Source organism: Fulmarus glacialis, unplaced genomic scaffold (assembly GCF_000690835.1).
Source record: "Fulmarus glacialis isolate BGI_N327 unplaced genomic scaffold, ASM69083v1 scaffold14320, whole genome shotgun sequence".
In the NCBI taxonomy this organism is placed as follows: domain Eukaryota; kingdom Metazoa; phylum Chordata; class Aves; order Procellariiformes; family Procellariidae; genus Fulmarus; species Fulmarus glacialis.
The window spans coordinates 32523-55046 of record NW_009189793.1 but is presented as its reverse complement, the minus strand read 5'-3'; the positions used below and the strand labels follow the sequence as shown (position 1 = coordinate 55046).

Sequence of the window (22524 nt, the reverse complement as noted above, 5' to 3'; positions counted from 1 at the left end):
ATACAAATATATATATATAAAATTTTGTATCAGTATCAGTGCAGTAGCAGCTCTGGATTTCAACTTTAAATTCTTAGACACTGAGCATAAATGCAACCTGATTGTACTTGGGCTCTGAAGTACAAAACAAGTCAATTTGAATTTCACTTGGAAATAATGAAAGACTGTGATCCAGTCCATTCACTCCTTGCAGGCAAAGCAGGTACATTTTTCTTTCTCTAACTGCATGAGAAATGAGATTAGCTTCTTCCTTATCACTTTGTGTCTGAGAAAGCAGTCATGTGTCGTTAGAATATATTTTAATGTTAGCAACAGACGAGTTTCTGATAGCAGATTATTAGTAGCTGAATGCTTCTGAAACTTTTGTGCAAACTTTTAAAATCAGTTCCACTTCTTAGAAATCACTCATTAAAATAATGTGTTGTAAGTTTCAATCACCAAGATTCTCTGCGTTTGGGAAACAGTGATTTTCAGTGTGTAGTCAAGTAGTTTGAAAACCTGATCATAACAATTACATTGGATGGGATGAACTCTTATATATTTAAAAATAAATAATCCTCTTAGAATAATTTTCTGGTGTAGGAGTAATCTGCAATAAATCAAAATAGGATGCAGCTACTGCTATGATTACACATACGCTTTTGCAATGAAATTAATATACTTCTTAGAGGCTGCATACTGTAGAGATGCAAGATGAGTTATTCTTTTTGTTGTTTTTTTTTTCTTTGTCAGCTGAACCTGTTGATGTGCTAAAAGCATTAGAATTTCACAATTCACCAGAAGGAGTATCAAGAACAGCAGGATTTTGCACAAACAGAAGGGATTCAAAAGGATCGGATGTCGCCTACAGAGTTTCAAAAACTGCACAGCTGAGTGCCCCAACAAAGCAGCTGTACCCAGGTAAGACTGTCAGAAAGCTATTACTTTGGTAAATTATCTTACTGCCTATGCTTTTATGGTATCTAAAGCACAGTATGTAGTCCATCATCAGTACCACAAAACACTTCTGTTATCCTTAGAGTTGGGCCTGCATACAAATGACAGGACATGCTCTTTATCCACTGAATGAATCAGCTTTTATTGGCTTCAGTTATAAAGCTCTTCATCAAATTCTGTGTCACTGACAGAACTGGCCTGTAAGTCATATTATCTGTTCTTTCATGATGCAATCTATCTGATGGAAAGCTTATTGGGTGGCTTTGGCAAGTTTCCTCCAGTTTCAATAGTCCATTTAAAGGCAGTACTTCCTGGAGTAGTGCTGCAGTGGTAGAAATGAGTTATGGTTGGTCATTGCAAAATCATTCCCAGAAGTACCATTTGTTAAGAATTACATAAGAGTATCTGGGTATTTGGGGGACTAAACAAGGCTAGTTGTGGATAGCAGGTAATGTGATTCCATCTTCTCTCAAATTTCTCTGAAATGAAATAATCACATTTTGGAAAAAATTCTTTGGATGTTGAGGAGAGACTTTTATTCCATTATTTTGCTGTCACTTGTCAGTTGACTCAAACTGTTGAGGAAAACAATAATGAGAATATTAAAACCCAAAATCATGGAACATTTAATTTTTCTGCTTTGATACATCATGCAGAGTTTGAACTAATCTGTCTATAAACATACAGATTAGATGTTGGCAAAGAAAAATACTTCTTTTTTTGTCTTTCAAAGTAGCAATCATATAGATATCATCCAAGATCTATAAAAGGGGAAAACATACATTATTTTGTAGTAATACTGGGTTCCCAGAGCAACATGGGAAACAGCTATACACAGTTCAAGCCTAACTTACATGTTCACTTAATTCATTAGTTTACTTTTTTATTCATGGAGGAAGATCAAAGGAAAATTCACTACAGATATAATATTTATATTATTTTTAACACAATTCTTCAGTTTTTAATATATCCTCTCAACTAAGTTGCATATAGTTAACAGAGCTATCCAGCTGAAAATACCATTCACTGAATGGCACATTACAGTCTACAGTGTCTTGCTGATATTAGTATGACTATGTGTGTAATTAATTACTACTTCATCTAAGTAAGGTTAGCAGAATATGGGCTGCTCTTTAAAAAATGCAAAAATGATCCATTGTATTGAAAAACTGCACACGTTGCACAGTGTAATAAGTTGGTACCTTTGTATTCTGAGTTTTACAATGTGTGTCATTGAAGCAAAGTGGTACAACAAAAAACTTTAAGTGAGCATTCAAATATAACTGGACAGAAGATTAAACTGACTTGGAATCACTGATATTTTTTAAAGTTCAGAACAGTAACAGCACCTTCTGCTAAATCAGAGCTTGAGAGTTTAGAGCTGGAAGTCTGAGAGCTTGGGTTGACTTGCACTTATCCATGAATCAAATCATAGCATAAAGAGGACATCTGGCAGCTGCAGTAATAACTGTTCATATGATTCTTGAATGCCAGAATAAATAAGTACCTCATGTTGTTGGCTGATATCTAAATTTCTATAGCCTTTGACTGCCTTAATTTAGGTACTCTCCTTAATGCTTTCAGTTTCTGCTTTACAACTGGAATGAGTTTGCTTGATTTTACCAATCTGTTGCAACACTTCTGTGTGCAGGAGACAAATAAAAAGCATTGCTCACTCACAGTATAAAAAGAAGCAACCACAAAACTTTGCTTAATACAGGAAAATGTCATGCTATCCTCTCCTTCAGTAAAGAACCTAGAAACAATTTTTTGGAGGTGATTATCGTAATTACTTCCTTTTGAGTCTTGAAGAACAGGCATCCTCTCCCCACCACAAGAAAAACTTCTTTTTTAGAGATTATTCTTAAAGATATTTGGGTGATCATGTCCCTTTTTCTAAGTGCTCTAGTAGTGGAAAGGCTACAAAAGATATCCAAGACAAGACCGAGTTGTGAGACATCATTTTAGCTAAACAGTACCAGATGTAATGCTTGCTTTCAGCTAACTGCTATAACTCATCGGGAAGTATAGGTATCTTTTATCTACTGTAGCTCAAAGGGAGCTATGAATGGCAAAAGCTGGGAGCATCAATATATCCATCTTTTAAAAATGGATCTAATAATATTTGCCAACTTCCTAGAATATAATAGGCATTGATTTCACTGGCTGGAAGGCATTATATAATTGTGAAGATAACTGCTTAGATTTTTGTTGTACTGTTTGTTTATATGCTCTTAGTTATCTTTTACAAAAGTATATAGGAATGACAGGAATGGCAACACAGATATATACAAAGATTTTTCTAGTGATTTTCCCTCCGATTGTTATTTTTGGTTATTGTTCAAATAGAACCGTACCAATAAACAAGAAATTTAAAAGTAGTTGAGAAGACTTTGATAACTATTCCAGATATGTGTCCAACAACTATATATACATAGCAATACATAAAGTTTTACATGTTAGAATGTAATTCATGTTTTGACTTTTTCAATCAAAACAGTGTTTGGAGAAAATTTACTTATAATTACACAATGTAGGTGCAAGATGAAACATTTGGGAATATTATGTGATAGCAGTGATAACAGAAACTACTGAACTGAGGCACATGACTTATTTTCAGTCACCTTTCTTAGAAAGCTCCCAGTTTTTTTTTCATAAGATGTCATTTGAACAGCACATGCCCAGACTAGCTGAATTAGTGTCACCTGCCTTAAGCATTTCCAACATATTTTTCAGATTAACAGGGCAAGTGTTCAGTGCTTTTCAAATAATTTCTTTGGCCTTTGTTGACAGTCATCTTTTCTCTTTCTTTTCCTTTTTTGTTATCTGTTTACTCTGACATTAAAAGATATAACATAAAGTTTAATTTAATCTGTAAACTAGAAGCTTTGCTTTGTCATTAAAAAGCTTGACCAAAGGCTCACCAGAGTAAATGAAATGCTTCCTATTTATTGAGCTTTGATCCCTTCAAAATAAGATGTCAAAACAGTGGTCTGTATTACTACAGTGTTTCAACAACCTTCTACAAAAAAGTTTAAAAGATGATAGAAAGCACATAGAACAACATTGCAGCAGATGATATAATAAGGGTAGGGATTTTCTGTTTTAAAAGAGTAGCATGTCATTTAAAGACCAATGAAGATTTTATGCATTTTGTTTTCATATTGTAACTAAAGAGTTAATGCAATCTATAACTTGTCATGGAAAACTGTAGAATCCTGAAAGAGTTTTCCCACAAGACCTGTTTCCCACAATCTTATATTTTCTCCATTGGAAGAAGAAATTCCTAAATCAGCTTTCAATGTTGAAGACTTACATACTCTTGTTCATTACAAAAATGTAACTTATTTTATTAAAACTTGTATTGTATTATTAAAATTTAGTAAACATTTTACACACTCTTATGCAAACAAAGTCGCAGTTATATTCATTGCCAACATTACGATTAGATTCTAATCCCTCTATTTCTTGCATGTCAAATTGTAGCTGAAGCCACACAGATCCAATGTATATTTTGAACTTTAGAATCTCAGTCTTACACTTCATTTGATATTAAGCCTAATAGACTTTCATGTCAACTGAAATGCAGATTTACCACCAGATTCAACAGGAGCAGTACTGAGTACAAACCTCAGTCCTTCCTTTATAAACAAGCTATATCTGCTTTTAATTTTGTTTATTTTTAGCTGTAAAGGTTGAAACAATGATTGATATATAATCTGTACTTCAAAGAGAAAGCATCAGGGAATAAATGAAAATTAAATGTTCTTTGATTTTGCCTAAAGCTCCTATTAAATAAAACTAGTTATGTATTTTTTCAATGTTATGCACAGTATTATTCTAGGAAGACTCAAATATATATTGTGAGAGAGAAACTAAAACAAGTGGTTATCAAGGGAGACGAAGTGCCTGGGAACCTATTTGCTAAAATACAAATACTTATTTTGTTGAGTGAAACTGTAGTGCACACTTTTAAATTAGAAGATTGCTAAAAAGAAGATGAATAGAAAAAATCATGAATGTGAAACTATCATAGTTCTTGCATATATTGTATTATAACATAAATTCACAATAGATTTGTCATGTTTTTGAGAATCATTAAGGTATATCTTTCAGGAATTAAAGTGAGATCAGAAAGAAAAAAAGAGATAAAAAATTTTCCTAGTGTAATTTTTTATGTATTCATTTTGGAGAATTAAAAAACCCCAACAGTTTGCATGCGGGATCCTCTGTGCTTATAGAAAAATATAAACCTTTAAAGAATGGCTTCATCTTTTCTGAATTTGTAACTGTATATATCACTTTGTTTACAGGTGGAGATTTTCCAGAAGATTTTTCAATATTAATGACAGTAAAACCTAAAAAGGGTATCCAGTCCTTCCTTCTGTCTGTCTACAATGAGCAAGGAATTCAGCAAGTAGGTGTTGAAGTTGGTAGATCTCCTGTTTTCCTGTTTGAAGACCAAAATGGAAAACCTGCCCCAGAAGACTATCCTCTTTTCAGAACAGTCAACATTGCTGATGGCAAGTAAGTATAAAATTTTAAGATGAAAAATAATACCACAGACCACTGTATAGGTGATTATACAGGTGATTATATTATCTTAAGTATTTAAATAAATCAGTAACACAATTTCCAACTAGTTGGATTGCTGTAGTACAAAATCAGAGAACCTTTGCAGCAGAATACAGTTCCAGCTTCAAATGGTGTATATAGCTACAAATAAAGCCAAACCACCTTTCTTATTTGCCATTTCTATAAATCAAAACTGAAGAAATAGTCATAGAAGTTAAACCCACCAAAAATAAACATATGAAGATTTTTCCTGTGCAATATAGAAGGAAACTGTTTTCAAAAAGATTCAAGGAATAGTCTCACTGGAAGGGCTGTCTTGTCATTTGAAGGTGATAGGGAGAGTGAAGACAAGTTGACAGGACAGCACAGAATTTCTCCTATTCTGAACCAAAACAGCAGATAAATAAGATGGTTTGAGATGTCTATATATAAGGAAATCAGGGAAGAATAAGCTGGACAATTAGTCTGAAGTGCTGCAAGTACTTATACTGCACCCTCAGTAAAGGCAATTAATCTCAAACACCTATTGCGTTATTAATGCAGTTGCTAATTTTTTGTACCTAACTTCCCTTTGTAGACAAGCAATCATTCTCTGGGAATGTCTTGTAAATGGACATTCATTCTTTCAGAGGCTTTTTATTTATTGTGCTGCAGTCCAGGAAGAGCAGCCACAGTCTTCAGAGATACACAGAATGAGATTTTATTAAAGCAAATCAGTAGAGAAGGAAGGGCAAAAATTCAACATAATGAAATATGTTTATAAAGCAATAAAGGATGAAAAAAGAAAAAAGTAATTGTCTTCTAGCCCTTGTATGACCAGAGAATGGAATTGTACCATGAAACCTAAACCTGATGCATTTCTCTAGCAGAAGGAGTGATAAAATAAAGCAGCAAACTTTTTTTTCATTGACTTCCTCTAAATAACAAAGCTTTGACATGGATTTCAGAATTTCACCCAAATGTTGAAAAACTGATAAAAATGAAGAAATCAAAATGAACCTGGTTTGGTACAGTTTCCTGCAGTGAGACCATACAACTTCTAAATAAACTGGAGTCAATCCTATCCACAGTGAGCTATGTTTTCATGCTTTCAGCTTCTACATGCTTTCAAAAGATAGACCGACAATTTTCTTCTGACTCAGCTATTTTATGAGGAATCTAGGACAACAATCTTCATCTCAAAATGAGATATATTTAAAAAGTGTAAAGAGTGTAATGTGCCTGTGGATGCATGGACAGTTTGCTTTTATAATGATAACGTTCAACCGCATTCCAGAGAAAACATGGAATTAGAGTTCTGGCTCAGTGATACTGTTTAGCAGTCAGATTCCATTAGCTTCGAGGTGTCCTTTTGATATACGGAAGCTCTTTGTAACAACGATCTAAGCTGTCTCTCTGATTTAGATAACTTTAGTGCCACAAATGCCAACTAAAATAATTCGATTCCAGCCTTCCTCTTACCACTTAGTAATATGACATACTTCGACACTTTTTGCTTTGGTCTATCAAAGGTTCTTTGATGTTTTGCTCCATGTTAGGTTACAGAGTGGCTTGCTCTTGCTCTTAGATATTTAAGTTGTCATAGCAGAAAGGGTCACTAAATTAATGTGGTCTGTCATGATAATAAAGTCTCATAAAGAACATAGTATAGTTGGGCAAATTGCACAAAACTTTATTCTCAAATGTCTTTAAAATAAAATCATTTGTCAGTATTCTGAATCACTTCATTCACTTTTTGGTGAATATTTATGTAGACAAAGCTATTGGTGCAGGGATACTGGCAAGCATTTGTAAGTATATGTATCAGGAAAAGCATCTATGTTGGAACTGTTGTACATCTTTGAAAAATCTCTATGGCTATGGGATACATTCAAATAAGCAAAAGAACATGGTAAAATTTTGGGGATTGATCCCAGAGAACAAAGAATAAGCTGCTGGATTAAATATATTTGTACAAGTAATTCCTTAAGTAATTTGGAAAATCAAACACATTCAGAAAAATAAAATCTGCTGTCGGATCATTCAATCTAATAAAATGTAAACAGTGCACTCACTTCTAATTTAAGTTTACTAATGTTCTCTGGGTAAAGCTTCAGAGAAGGTCAGCTTGTACTTCATCTTATGTAGGATATTCACAATGAGTTATGGATCGGATTCCTTTGTACTAAGGGACAGAAGTTATATAGCAAATAGACAAAACATTGTATAAATTTGTGTATGTATGAAAGAAGGAAATAAATGGAGACATTTAAAATTTTATCTGTGACTTGATTGGTGCAGAAACTGCAATAAACTGTCTTGATAAGAACACAATGACCTAGTTTTAAAAACAGAAATTACAGTAGAATTACGGGTTTTTTTTTAATAGGTGGCATCGAGTAGCTATTAGTGTGGAGAAACAAAGTGTTACAATGATTGTTGACTGTAACAAAAAAACTACAAAACCACTTGAAAGAAGTGACAAAACAGTTGTGGACACCAATGGTATCACTGTCTTTGGAACCAGGATTCTGGATGAAGAAGTTTTTGAGGTAAAAATCAATACTGAACAAATGGAATTGAGTGATTTTGTGTTGACTGAAGTGCTTAATGCAAATCAGAATAAAAATTTAGGGCAAAAGCTGGTATAATGTAGAAACTTTGATTTATAGAACCTGTTAGGATAGGCTGAAACAAAAGAGAAGTAAAACAGGGAAGTGTCTCTATTGTTGGAAGATATGACGCATTTTTCTGTTCTTTAGATTATGTTGTATCTGGAATGGGCTTGCTTTTTTTGTCTTTCTGCCTAATATTGAGATACCTGAGATATTTAGGAGCATTTGCGAAAGTTGAGTAGTATGATATTGAATCATTTTAGTTCTGTCTCTCTTAAACATTTACAGATATTTGTGCATGCTAACAGTATTTGAGAGAGGGGGAGAAGGACCTGGAAAGTTTTCTGTGTAATATGAATCCCTTATATTGTTTATCCCACTTATTACTCTTTCCAGTAACTGGAACATACTTTGGCAATAAGAACATATATGTTTCCATCATTTACTGGCCAAGAAGTACATATAGGAAGGGTAAGATGCCTCTAAGGAAGTATGTGACTGCCAATCATGAGGCCTTTCTAGGTAGAATCCTTATGTCAACGATTATTTTTACAGGCTAATAATGGAGCTTCTCTAAATCTACACTATTGAGTTTCTTTTATAATACTGTTATACAGCAGTCAAAACTGTCAAATTTAAATTAAAACTGAAAAATAAGAAAATACAGATCAATAGTTAACTTACTTATGATACAGAACATCTGTGCTCTGTAAAAGTCCAGAGTTGTAATCCTAGCTTTAAGCAAAGCATATGCTTGAGAAGCTGCATAGGTATCAAGAGAGGAAATATAAATTTTGAGTGTAATACTGTGGCATTGTTATCTTTCATTTCCATGGACGTGACGAAACATGAGACTTTTGAATGGGGAAATTTCTGGGATGATTTAATGGGTCAACCAGTATATGGTATTCACAGCCCAATTTATCTGTAGTCCCCAATACAGTTTGCACATCTGAGGGACATTATTTTCCGTTTGAAAATGAATTCCACAGATGCCTTATCTGTGGTAGGGCAAGGATTTTTGGTCTCCACGTGGGATAATTACTTTCAATTTTCATTTGTATTTCTTTCTTAGGTCAGAAACCAAGTCCCACAATATGTGTATTTGGCAATAAATTGTCAAAACATGTGCAATGTTAATATATACAAGGAAAAAGAATTCAGCAAAAAAATGCGATAAAAGTAGATAAACTGATATTTTGTTAGTGTTTTACAAGTGATTTTAGATTCCAATAGAAACTAAGGCAACAGGCCCTGGCTTGTTCTTGCAAAGTTTGTAACCATTTAAAAAGTTGTCAAGGAGGGAAGTGCACAATAACTAAACATCGGTGTTTGGTTGTTTTACTCAGTGCAGTTGCTAAATAAAAAGACCTGTCTGAAGTTTTAGAGGTGCTGAAATGATTGTACATAGCTGTTTGAAAATAAGTACAGTGGTTGATGATAAGTGCATGAAGGGAGATATTTGTTTCAATCATTTGCATTAAGTAACATGTTGAATAAGAGAGAAGCATGCTAGGGGTCTTTCATCTCTGAAGTTGTTGACTATTATGATATTATGTCTGCCCTCTATATTTTAAACAGTTTTAAATATTAAGTCCTCCAAAAAAATTTTGTTAAAGAGAGATTAAGACCATTCCCATGGGAATACAAAAGGAGCATAGGCTATTTAAGGGGTAAATAAAATGATAGTTCTGAAAATTTCCAGCTATGTCATTCTTCTGTCACAAAGGTTATTAGCCACTCAGAAAGAAAAGTGAAAGTTTGAGTCATGACGAAGAGTAACTATTTTAGGGCAAAATAATTCCTACTCTAGCAGTTCCTCCTCAGTGACAGTTTCCTCCATCCGTACCTTTTGCAGTTGTATATACAATTTCCTCTACTCTTTCAAGCCCTGTAGAGGAAGAAGGGATAGGAAGGGATATGGTAGAATGCAATTATTTTTTGGCTAGCAACTGTTGGAAAAGTCAGTAAGGTTGAATGAAGACATACTTAGCAAATTGAAATTGGTACTTAAAAATCAGAATTAGCAGATTAATTGAAGAAACCCAAAAAATAACCCTACATTTTTCTTGAAGTCAAACTTATGTGAAGTCAGCATGGACATGAGGATAGAACTTTAACAGAATTTGCTATAATGACTTAAATAAAATACTTTTCTCTGAGGGTTTTTGTCATGTGTTGAAGGATAAAAAAGGAAGCTAGTGATCCTCTGTCAAATTTTTCGTTGAAATCTCCTGCATTGATGTGGCAAGTCAGTGCTTCAATTCCAGCTGAGGCCCACTAAGAAGAAAGATGGCTTTGGACTCACAAAAGAATCACAGAATCATAGAATCATTTAGGTTGGAAAGGACCTTTAAGATCATCGAGTCCAACCGTTAACTTAACACTGCCAACTCCACCACTAAACCATGTCCCTAAGCACCACGTACATCCACATGTCTTTTAAGTACCTCCAGGGATGTCCACCACTTCACTTCCCTGGGCAGTCTTTTAAGTACCTCCAGGGATGGTGACTCCACCACTTCCCTGGGCAGCCTGTTCCAAGGCTTGACAACCCTTTAGGTGAAGAATTTCCTAATGTCCAACCTAAACCTCCCCCGGCACAACTTGAGGCCATTTCCTCTTGTCTTATCGCTTGCTACTTGGGAGAAGAGACCAACCCCCACCTCACTACAACCTCCTTTCAGGTAGTTGTAGAATGCGATAAGGTCTCCCCTCAGCCTTCTTTTCTCCAGGCTAAACAACCCCAGTTCCCTCAGCCACTCTTCATAAGACTTGTTCTCTAGACCCTTCACCAGCTTCGTTGCCCTTCTTTGGACACACAAAGAAATTGTGCAGCTGTCTGTAAAGTCAGTTTACAGGCTGAATCTTCACATTCAGCACTGAGAACAGCAACATTTCTACCATTTGTAACATCACTGTACATTTCTGTACATTAAGTTTCCTTACTTAACTGATTGCATCCCCTTTCTCTTGCTTTATTCAGAGAAATCAGTTACATTCTTGTGAGGCTGTTCTTGTAATTGCTGGGGGTTTAGATTTAGTTTGAAGTCTCTTACTTAAATTAGAAGCTTACCATCTGTTTTTTTGGGATAGATTTCTGCTTTCTCTTTTACAGTATAGCCACCATGAGTACATTTATATCAATGTTCAGTTATTTCAATCTTTAGCTAGAAACGTGCATGTTGAAAATAGGCATTGAAAATAGAATGTCCCTCAAAGTTTAAACAAAGTACTGTGCCATATACAGTTTTAATGATATGTGTCCTTCAAAGTCTGGCCAAGCAAAAAGTAATCTAGTTCTTTTTGAGTTTGTCTCATGTTTTTCTACTCTCTAAACAGCATACTTTTTGTTTCATTAACAAGACTTTATCCATCCAGTAGCTAAAGCTACTGCTGCGACAATTTCTAAAGTTTGGGGCTGTTCCCTGAAATTTGTGTCCTGCTTGAGAGTCTCCTGGTCTTAAATGTTCTGTTTATCTCATTCGTGGTAGCACAGAGTGATGTTTGGTGGTTTCATGGCTCTCCTTGTTAGTATTTCTGTGTTGTGAACCCTGCTGTATCTTCAGACCACAACAGGCACTGAAGAAACACATAACACAATGTGTCTTATTCTGTGTGCAGGAAATTCCAGAAATGAACTTATTTAGCCATGACATTAGATTTAAGTGTTTAAGACTTAAGACCGTATAAGACTTTCCCATATGACATTTGATGCCTTTATTAGCTTACATGTAGGAAGCACATAAAAAGAAATACCTATGTGTATAGTGACCTGTTGGAATTCACAGCATGTTGTATCCATGCATCATAAAGGCTGTTTTATCTTGAGTAATAATGGTGGGTTTTAGTCATAGTAAGCCAATGATTTGATCACAGGAATTGTGGAGCACTCTTCAGTCTCCTCAAACTGAAAGGGAATTCAAAATGTGGAAATAATGAACCTGTAGGTAAATATAACGAAAATTTAGGCTTCAGTGACATACTAGTTGAAGATGCCAGGGTTTCTTCTGGTCCTGAACCCATTCATACAGCATAACACAACTGCACAAAAACCAGTTGCATCATTAAGATAATTCACTCCCATTGAAAGCAGAGTTCAGCACTGTCAGAATCAGTGTTGTAAACAATTATATACATCATATGTTCCTGTTCCCTTAGAGAGTACATGTAAACCTCTATGAATTCTTGCGTTCACACGACTCATATATTATTACTTGACATTATCCTGACCTCCTGACAACTTAATTGTATGTTTGGAAAAAAGAATTATTTCTTCAGTCATATTGCTTTAACATATTTGCATGGACCATTCATTTAGAATCCTCAGAACAAATATTGCTTCTAGGAGGAATATTTCACACTTATTTTAAAACAGTGTTACATCACAGTGGATCAAATATTCTTCTTTGTTTCTAACTGTGTTATTTTAAATTTGTAATACAACAAAATTTAATGAAATTAAGTTCTTGGCTATTTCCTTTTCTTTTTTCTGTTCCTAATATTAACTTCTGTTTTCTAGGTAGTTCTCCCACCTTTGTTCTGATTCTGGCAGTCTGACTATTGCTAACACAACAATATATTCTAGTACACTGGGAAATTTTAAATGCATACATTTTAATCAGTTTGACATGTCTGCTTTGATGTAACTTTCCTATGGTGATGATCAATAATTTCTGACTAAGTAAGCATATTGGGTGTCCAGAGATCAGGTAGATAACCACTAAAAGAAGGAAAGGGCTGATTAGTGTCCTGAGAGCATGATAAATTACTACCTAATTTCTATTTTTGTATATTCAACAACCATAATATTCCTTGGTAAGTTTACCTACCAGTGCTAAAGCTAAGAGGCATTTTTTAGTAGTGCTCTCAGAAAGATCTTCTGTTTCAGCTTTAAAAGCAAGAAAATATTTATCTTAAGTATTTTCCAAATCTTGTGGGGAGGTTGTGCATTTTATATGAGGAAATTCTACTCTGGAGTTGCCTGCTGCTCATTCCTGAATGTAAGTGTTAATCTGAGATTTTATGACATCGTGCTCAATTAATATGGAAATCAATATGATGTCACAAACAAGATATTGAATATAAGCAAGCATTAAGCATCAGGTGCATACAAATGCTTGAGAAGCAAATTATAAACTATGAATGTGTCTTAAAATAACAAAATTATGCTGTCAAGAAACTGTATTATTACTAACTGCCAAATTAGATCTTCATTTACACTGCTAAGCACTTCCTCACTGAAGTGGATCTATTGATATCAGTGGGACTAATTTGTAAATGCTTGTTTATGAAAGACTGACACAGTATACCTCAAACTTTTACATGTGTCATTTGAAATTAATCTGTTCTGTGTTTCCTAATACATAGTGCAAGAAGGGCTGGTTTGTAAGTGCTTCCTCCAAAGAAGAGAATTCCTACAATAGCATACAAAAATAAAAAAAAAAAAAAAAGAAATTAGTCAGATGCTGGTACATGGCACCTAGTAAAAGAATTTTGAATTTTATCCATTGAAATATGTTTGTAGCTTAAATGTTTGGTAAATAGCAGGGATCTTTTTATTCTTTGCCAGCTTTAAGGATTTGTCACTCCTCATTTAGTACTGTTGGTGTGAACGGTACAACAATTTTTTATAATAAGTATTTTATAGTAAGTTAATAACTAACAGAGTCTTTATGCAGATATTTCCCTATAGAGGCTTTTTTCCTTCAAAACTCCCCACATGTCAGACAAATACAATGATTTTTAGGCACTGTGCTGTAAACGAGTATAACAACACAAAACCTGATATATATAAGACTCTCACTTAAAGCCAATGAAAGCTTTAACTGCACACAGTTTATGAGATTAAATCCTTGCAGTAATCCTTGTTAATAAAGGGTTTAGATTTTGATACTAGGAATTAACCCATTTTCATGAAAAAAGCATTCATACACTTATGTACAACATAGGATTCCTTTAAATAGCCTGAGTGAGCAGCTGAAGATAGAGTGATAGTACCTTGACAGCAATATGATTTAATTTACAGATCCCTTCAGATGAGTAACCATCCCTCACATATCTGTGAGCATGGAAAGTCCAAGTGTGCAAGTGCAGAAAGGCCATTCATCTGTGTGCGTACTCCATGAAGAAGGTAGCAGTAGCAGAATGGGTAGAGCTTTTACTGACTGACAAAAATTGCTGTATGGCTAAAGTAGGATAGGGAAGTAGCCCAAAGTAAAATTCCCCCAAAGGCATATAGTGTGAATGATGTATCATCAGTATCCTCTGTTTCATACTGTCCTGTTGAGCTGCACTACTAGCTAATGTAGACATAGCCAAAATGATTCCCATCATACGTCACCTTTAGTAATTGCTAGTGACCCACTAAATGTTTAGTGTCAGTCAGACTAAAAAGTAATGTTTAACATAAATGGGACAGAAACCAAAACATGCAATAGGTTCCAGGCAAAAATATTTAGAAGCAACCTTGTAGCTATCAACACCAGAGAAGTGCCCAACTTCAGTATTGGGAGGAAAAAAAACCAACAAAAAAAAAAAAAAAAGCAAAGCAAACAATTTTTCCATTTCAGAAGCATCTAATAAAAACCCAGCATTTTTTACAAAAGCTTTCTATTTGGCTTGTTTTGTTTTGCCTTTTTTTTTTTTTTTTTAAATCTGTGATTCGGGGTTTGTTATTTTTTCATAGTATTTCCAAACTTATGCTCAATGAACAAAAGTAAATAATTCTGTTTCCCTTCCTTATTTTTGAAAGCAGGAAGAGGGGAGAAAAAGAAAGCAAAACTCTGGTAATTCGTTGGAGTTCTAGTTCATTTTCAAGGAATATTCCCAAGAAACAAAGGAATGGTCATTTAACTACACTTTTAAAATTTAACTAAACATTTAACTAAACATTTAAAATTAACATCCTGGGCTCAAAAAATGCTGTCTGTTACATCAGCTCCAGCAAATTTTACAGATCGGATTTATTATCCCCTCATTTAATATTGTGTGTAATACATTTAAGTTTTAAAGACCAGCTTAAATGAGGTTTCAAAGATAAATGACGATATAACAGATTTGCAGGTCTTTTATCAAGAAAATAGGATGTCCTTGGTCACACGTGTGTGTGTGTCTGCGTGTGTGTGTTATGTATGTGCTGTATATACAGGCATTGTAATAAAATCTAATATCTCAGCCAAGAATTGCAGAGAATTTGGTCAGTGAACAGCAATGTTTTGAAGGTTAAAAATTATAGTTGGTATATCAACCTATTTCTTGTCCAAGCTGAATATATACTACTATAACCATGGAGTTTCAAAGAATCAAGAAGATATTGATTTCTACGGAAACTTTGACCTGTATAGAATTCCGCTTTCAGAATTTATTGCTTTTACAGTGCTTCAGTCTGGCAGGCTCTACGTATCTTTCTCTAGCTATATTATGCAATGGGCCTGTGTTATGGAATATTATATTAGAGGCCCCTGGAATTCTTCAACCCCTCAAATCTTTGCAGGAAGATTAAATGAATTCTGCAGCAGGTTTTTCTAAATTCTATAGTAATAATATCCAGCCTGTCTAGACTTTTGTTCTTTGGAGTCTATAGTTGTACTGTCACATAACTAATTAGAGAAAGTTGGCACATATACACAGGTTAGGGTTTCTGCTGATTTACTGAAGAGTCCACTCTGTAATTCTTAGGCCTTAGCCGTCATATGAAAATGAAAGATATTGATGTTGTTCTCCTGAGTTGATATAGTGCCTAGCACTGGTTTTGTTATGCTTTTATCACCATTTAGGTAGTCATCTTTAAAATCTAATTATCCTTATAAGAACATAAGAGGTACTCATTTTATCCAGAATATGAATCAGAAGGATGGTATTTTGCTAATACTAATCCTCCCACTCTAGTTGTGGAAAGTCTTTCTGAACTTCTAATATATAAATTAAACATTTAAGTAATTGCTGCATTATTTTTCATTAACTTTTTTTTTTGTCAAGCTAAAACAAAAAAAACCCAATAAGCTTTCTCCTAATGAAATCATTGTAGAAAATCTCATTATTTTACAATAAGAAACTACAACTTGAGTTCTCAACTCTGGTCCAGTCACATTGTTATGTAGCATCCTAGTTGTGCAACTACCAAGATCACTTGTTCTTTGAAATTTTTTTTTTTTAATGTTTTGAATAATTTGTGAAGTTTGCTTCTGTGGAGAGGGTCCTGCAGAGCTTCTCAAGTAATGCTTACCTGCTGTTCTGTGGACAAAGGTTACTTTCACCTGGTAGGGTTATTGTTTTATTAAGAATCTTGTGAAAGAGATATCCCAAAAATCTGTCTCTACAACTAAACTGTTTGAGATTCTTGTAGAACTAGGGAACTAGACTATAAAATTTTAAATTTTGGAAAAAGCAATAATTTCAGCACTGATTCCTTCAGATAGTGCCCTTATACAGCTTTGCAAGAATTCATACTTTTGCCTTTCTAACAATGCTGGCAGGTGATAGTAGAGATGTCTTTTATCAATGATAGAAACTTTTAGCTGATAAATAGGCTATAAATGGACTACTTTATGGTTGTACTTCTCTAATATACCATATTTAGAAAGCATTGGTAATATTACATAGTTAAAAGGAAAGAGAATGTTTCAAGAAGAGACATCTAAGACTTTTTATTAAGTGACTATTAAGATAATAGCCAGCCATTAACATTTATTGCCTATAATGATAAAATAATTCATTCCTTACTTCTCAGGCCCTCAATTTACCTGATTTACATAATTGAGAAAATCTGACATGACATCTAACTGGAGATTTTCCTTATTCTGATTTCTGCTGTGGAATTTAAGAAAAGCTCTAAAAAGGTGGAATCAAATATAGCGATTGCTATCATGAACCTAACTAAAGCAATAATTACATCAAGAGAAAGTCAGTAAAATTGGAAAGAGAACTTGGTAGTCTACTGCTTTCCTGCAGATTGTGCCTCCATTTTCTTTTTTCTGTAAGTCAACATTGTATTTTTTCAGTGTTGCAAACTGTTTTCGTATCAAGAGGCTATGTTTTCAGTGCATTACTACTTAGTGAGGTGTGTTTTTCAGCAAATCCTGGAAGCGTACATACACATAAACTTTCTTATTCTAGAATGTCACTGTGGAATGTCTGTGAGATTCACAGAGGAATTTTCAATGACTGAATTCACCGCACACTTCTCATTCTTAGCTGGGCTGTTCCTTGTTGTAGAACAGTTAATTTGAGTGAATGTCTGTGCAGCTGTTCCAACAGGCAGGCATTCAACTGATTTGAGCATATTCTCCTTGTAGCTCTGTAGTCTGGTTCTCCACATTTGCTGTGGCATGCCACAAAGAAGCGAGTGTTTCCTCAGATCTAATTAACTCCTTTTAATAGTCTTGGAGGATTCTGCAAGGAGTAGCTTATTTGGCAGAGTACCTTTTAGGACAATGCTACAGAAGTAATCCTTCTGTACCATGTTTTCATGCTAGGCATAACTGGTGGGCAAGATATTTTATGATTCTCAGGCAGCTTTTTTCATATAGCCATGAGGCTAGTTCAAAAGCCTCTGATTTTAATTATGAGCACATTCCCAAAATAGAGAGGAATTAAAACATTCATAGACTTTAACTATTTTTATTCCATATTGAGATTAATTACTCAACTATGCATTGACTTTGTGAGTTATGTTTGGCTTTGACAACAACTTAGTGTCTATTTCAATAAAGTACTTATGATCCAAACTAAATATTAAGACTCCAAACTGATCTGTTTTACTTACAAGCAGTACTTGTAAGCTTAATGTTAGGTATGCTTGAATACCTTGCTGGATGTTCCCCTTCACCTCTGGGCAACTAAGGCAGAGACCTAGCTCTCAGCTTTCTCATCCCTAATATGCAAGTAATATTAAATATCTGATAAACACTGTTTAAAATACATTGTATTAAGTGTTATCCAGGATAAAAAATTGTTACAAGGCAGCAGATTTTTCTTCTTAAGTGCTAAATAGGCTTTTAGCACTTTTGGGGACAAGTTAAGCATGCACATTTTTACAAGTAATAAGATGAAAAAGCGGCTGTGTATATCTGTCTGATACCTCACCACAAGTTCTCTGCCTCTGCCTTCTACTGTCATCCCACTTATCTCTGACATCAAATCGTGGCAGAAGACTGGCTCAGCAGATACATCAAACATTTGACTTGTGTAACACACTATTTATCATCTATCAACTTTGTGAAATTGCCTGAGCAGTCTTTCACCACAAAGGTGGTCATGACAATTTCATAGGGAAGGAAATAGAACTAATCTATATAGACAGCTGCCTTTTGTACTTTTTTTTTTCTCTATGCACTTTTCAGAGTAATTCAAGGATGCTCCGGTGTATTTGTAAATTTTACTCTGTTCTCCTGTCTCCTTCACCATCTTTGTTCTCCCTCTCTTGCCTTCATTTTTCTAACCTATGAGACTTCCTTTTTTCCTGCAATTTTCATATAAGAGTAACATTAGGCACATATGCATATGTTTAGATACCTCAGTGTTGTTTTAGAGGCCAACTATTAGAATTGTTAATAACTCATGACTCCATTTATCCATATTTTCATTTAAAGTACTTGGGACTTATGCAGGTAGTGCGTAATTTATGACTCCAGGTTGTGAAGTATGGCCAGATTAAGTATTTGTAGTTTATTCGCAAAGAACTTTATAAAATTCTATTTCAATCAAGTCAATTCAAGTCAAGCAGTTAAAATCAAAGAATGTGTTTGTGAAGACTGAAGTTGACTCCATTTATCCATATTTTCATTTAAAGTACTTGGGACTTATGCAGGTAGTGCGTAATTTATGACTCCAGGTTGTGAAGTATGGCCAGATTAAGTATTTGTAGTTTATTCGCAAAGAACTTTATAAAATTCTATTTCAATCAAGTCAATTCAAGTCAAGCAGTTAAAATCAAAGAATGTGTTTGTGAAGACTGAAGTCATTCTGTGAAAAATTCTCAAATTGTGTAGATTTGTCCAACAAATACCTTAGAATGATAACTAAATCATAATAATGAAATCGGCAATAATGTATGTGGAATTTCATGTGCTGAGATGATTGACCTGATCTGAAATGAAAGCTCTTCACTGACTAGTGAAACAGCACTGCCAATACATCACATACAAATACTCAAAGAAACCATTCAATTAGCAAAGACAGAAAAATAAAAACAAAAAATAGAAAACAAAAAAACAATATTTTATTGGAAATACTTTTATAGCAAATGTTGAAGGAAAAAGAGGAAAATTAGCATTTGAGATGCCAAATGTAAAATCAATCAGTTCCTTGGTAAACTTCTTGCACATGAATAGCCAGTAGCAATTTATGTATACTGTGCAAGACTTCTGAGGGCCTCCCTCTATGTGGACCCATGACAGGCAGACAGGCAGGGCTGGGAAGTACAGTCAATGGATCAGGAACAGCTTTAACCAATTTAGGGACATCTAAGCCAAGTGGGTAACAGCATGCCAAGTGCTTCTTGCAAACACACAATCTGACAAAACCCAGTGCCAAAATGCCATGACATTCAAGATCAGCACAAAGCAAGCTCCAGAATAGGGGCTATATTCCCCCACCTGGGTTCTCCTAGCATATCATACTAAACAGCAGTAGTTTCAGGAGCAGTTCTGGCATTGCTCACACTAGCTGGCACACTGTATACATGGTAATCTGTATGGGCATCTCAGAAAGCCCTGTATGTTCAGCAGTGTATAGCAAGACACTAACCTGAGCTCAACAGGGTGAGGACAGGGGTTCTACACATCCATCTCTAATGGTTGCTCCAAAACAGTTACCTCTTTTGTCTTTCAGTTGCTAATTCTCTGTAACTTACTGCTCTGCTTCACTTAGTTTTAATTTGGCTGGTGAAAGAGGGAGGGACAGGGCACTTGGAAACACTTTACTGGAGATGGGGGATGCATAGCCCAGGCTGACAATGACTGTTCAAAACCTCTCAAACCACTCAAACTCTTGAGGGAGTCATGTAAGGAATCAAAGGAGGAATTTCTCTGTATGTATAGCAGGTTTTGCAGGAAGATGTCCAAATCAGGAAGCATTAGTGAGGTAAGGAAAATAAAAGACACAGTCCAGAACCACTGGCAGGGGAACTTCCAATATATCTGGAAGATTAAAAAAAATGTATTCCAACTCTAAATTAATCTGAGACACACATGAGTCTATAAAGTAAAATAAGTTGAGAGTATTGTAAAAAACAGATTTCTAATATATAGCCATTATGTGCTAAGAAACTATTTCATATTTTATGTTAAATAAGTTAATAAAAAAATATTGTAGAACTAGGAAAATTGCCAAGGTTTGTTGATTTTTTTCAGTTTGAGGATTTTTTGCTTCTTTCTGTGATTTTTATTTTTGAAAGGAAGGAGCGTTAAAAATTATTCTTTACTATTTTAAAATATTCTTCAATTTTGTTAATTTGTTAAAGGCTACTGTTCTGAGAGATGTAAAGCAGTTTTGGAAATACTGAGATAATTGTGAATTTTCCCAGCTGTACATTTCCATCAGTTATGATATTTTCTCTTTAAAGACAAAACATGCACAGGTATACTAACAAAGTTATTCCTTTGCCCCCATTTTTGGAAAAAAAAGAAAAAAAATATATTAGAAGTATATAAAAGCTTAAAAATCCCCCTCTTGGGGAAATAGTGAGAGATTGGAGTTAGTGGGTTTTGACCAAGAACATGTGCCAGTTTTCAACAACCTTATTTTTATGACAGCATAAGAAGCTCCTGAGTAAGGAAATTTATAGTGGAAATGTTGGCAGGAATTTACCTAACTCTGTTTAAATGGTACCACTATGTTAAGAAATGCACTGGATACGAGACAGCTTTCTGTGGAAAATGATAAACATACAAGGTCTCCGTAGGGGATCTCAGCAGAGCCATTTTTATTATCCAGAATAGTGGGTCTCTTTACTGTGATGTTGTTTTTGCATGTGATAAATGGGAATAGAGATGAAAATAACATTTGTTAGCTGTTAAAATTTTTATTTCAACGTATTCTATGGTGTATATTTACATGGTGCTTACTTAATTATTTTTTATTCCAATAACTGTGTCTCTGGTACAGTCTTTTATTTTATTTTATTTTCTCCCTTCTTTGAGAGTACACATGTGATGCAAACTCTCAGAATTATACTGTTGATCACTTGCATGCTGAGCTGCATGCTGGTAGTAGGAAGTGCCCTGAATTAAATCTTAGGAATTTAGACTGGTTCCCAGTGAAGAAGTAAACAAACAGCATGAAAATGACAAAGCAGGCATTACACCTTCCCACCCTCTCCTTTCCAAACCAGACAGCATTTTAAGCCAGAATTTTGCACCTAGTCCATTCGGTATTAATTTGCATTTTTTGCCATGTGAACAATAATTAGGAAGTTTTCCAGAATAGCAGCAGAAATTAGGTAGATATGTTATTTACAACCACAAATTTAATATAATATCTAATATAAGTATTATGTGCCTATTTTTGTTTTCTGAATGAAAATTCTGCACTTCTGATGAACTGTAGACAATCCGGTTTTGTTATTTAATCTGCATATGCTTTTCTGCAGGGTGAGATCCAGCAGCTGTTGATTATAGCTGACCCCAGAGCTGCATATGACTATTGTGAGCATTATAGCCCAGACTGTGATTCCCCAGTGCCCAATGCTGCTCAGGCTCAAGATCCTCAAGTTGATGAGGTAAGTAATCAGTCATGTATTACTAGATTTATTGCACGTTAGTGGTTGTGCTGGATACAAGTTACTCAAGGAGCATTTACAGCTAAATGGCATGCATTGTTCTAGGTATGAGGGAGGAAGGTTGCAGGAGTGCATTCATTTTTGCTATCCACTCATTTATGCCAACCATTTGAAGGGACCTATTACTCTGGTATTTGAATAACCAGCATGCTTAACGGAGTTAAACTGTAATTCCTTAAAAAATGATAGCAATATGAGTTTGTTTAGTTGTACCTATTTGTTCTTCCTGTGTACGTTTATGATTTCACTGATGCTGAGTACTGTCAAATGCCACATTTGAAAGATATGGGAGCTATGAGTATTCTGCAATTGTAAACAACTTGTGCTAGAAATGCCATGTATTCTAATGAGCTGTGTCCAGTGTACAAATGCATGTACACACAAAATTATTTCAGCCAGCTCCACTCGTAGCAGGTAAATATCAACAGGGACAAAACAGAGTTGGAATTTTTCCCAGAAACACAAAAAATGTTTACAGAAACCATTTGTCGCTATAGACAGTTCTCACAGCCATAAATTGAGTAGTTCATCAAGGGCAGGATAGTTCCTCAGATTAGACCTCTGAGGGTCAGCAGTTGTATGTATTGTTGTACACATTCTAAATACTTGCATCAAACACTGTAAAGTGGAAAGCTTTTG

General features: G+C 34.7%; 1 protein-coding gene across 1 annotated transcript; it reads left to right on the top strand.

Annotated features, from left to right (window-relative positions):
- Positions 1-686: 686 nt before the first annotated feature.
- On the top strand, positions 687-22185 carry LOC104080886 (collagen alpha-1(XI) chain-like). Its single transcript, XM_009583426.1, has 4 exons — positions 687-900; positions 5250-5463; positions 7880-8042; positions 21697-22185. Exons 1-4 carry the CDS (start codon positions 687-689, stop codon positions 21865-21867), a joined length of 762 nt encoding a protein of 253 aa, XP_009581721.1. The 3' UTR covers positions 21868-22185.
- Positions 22186-22524: the final 339 nt, after the last annotated feature.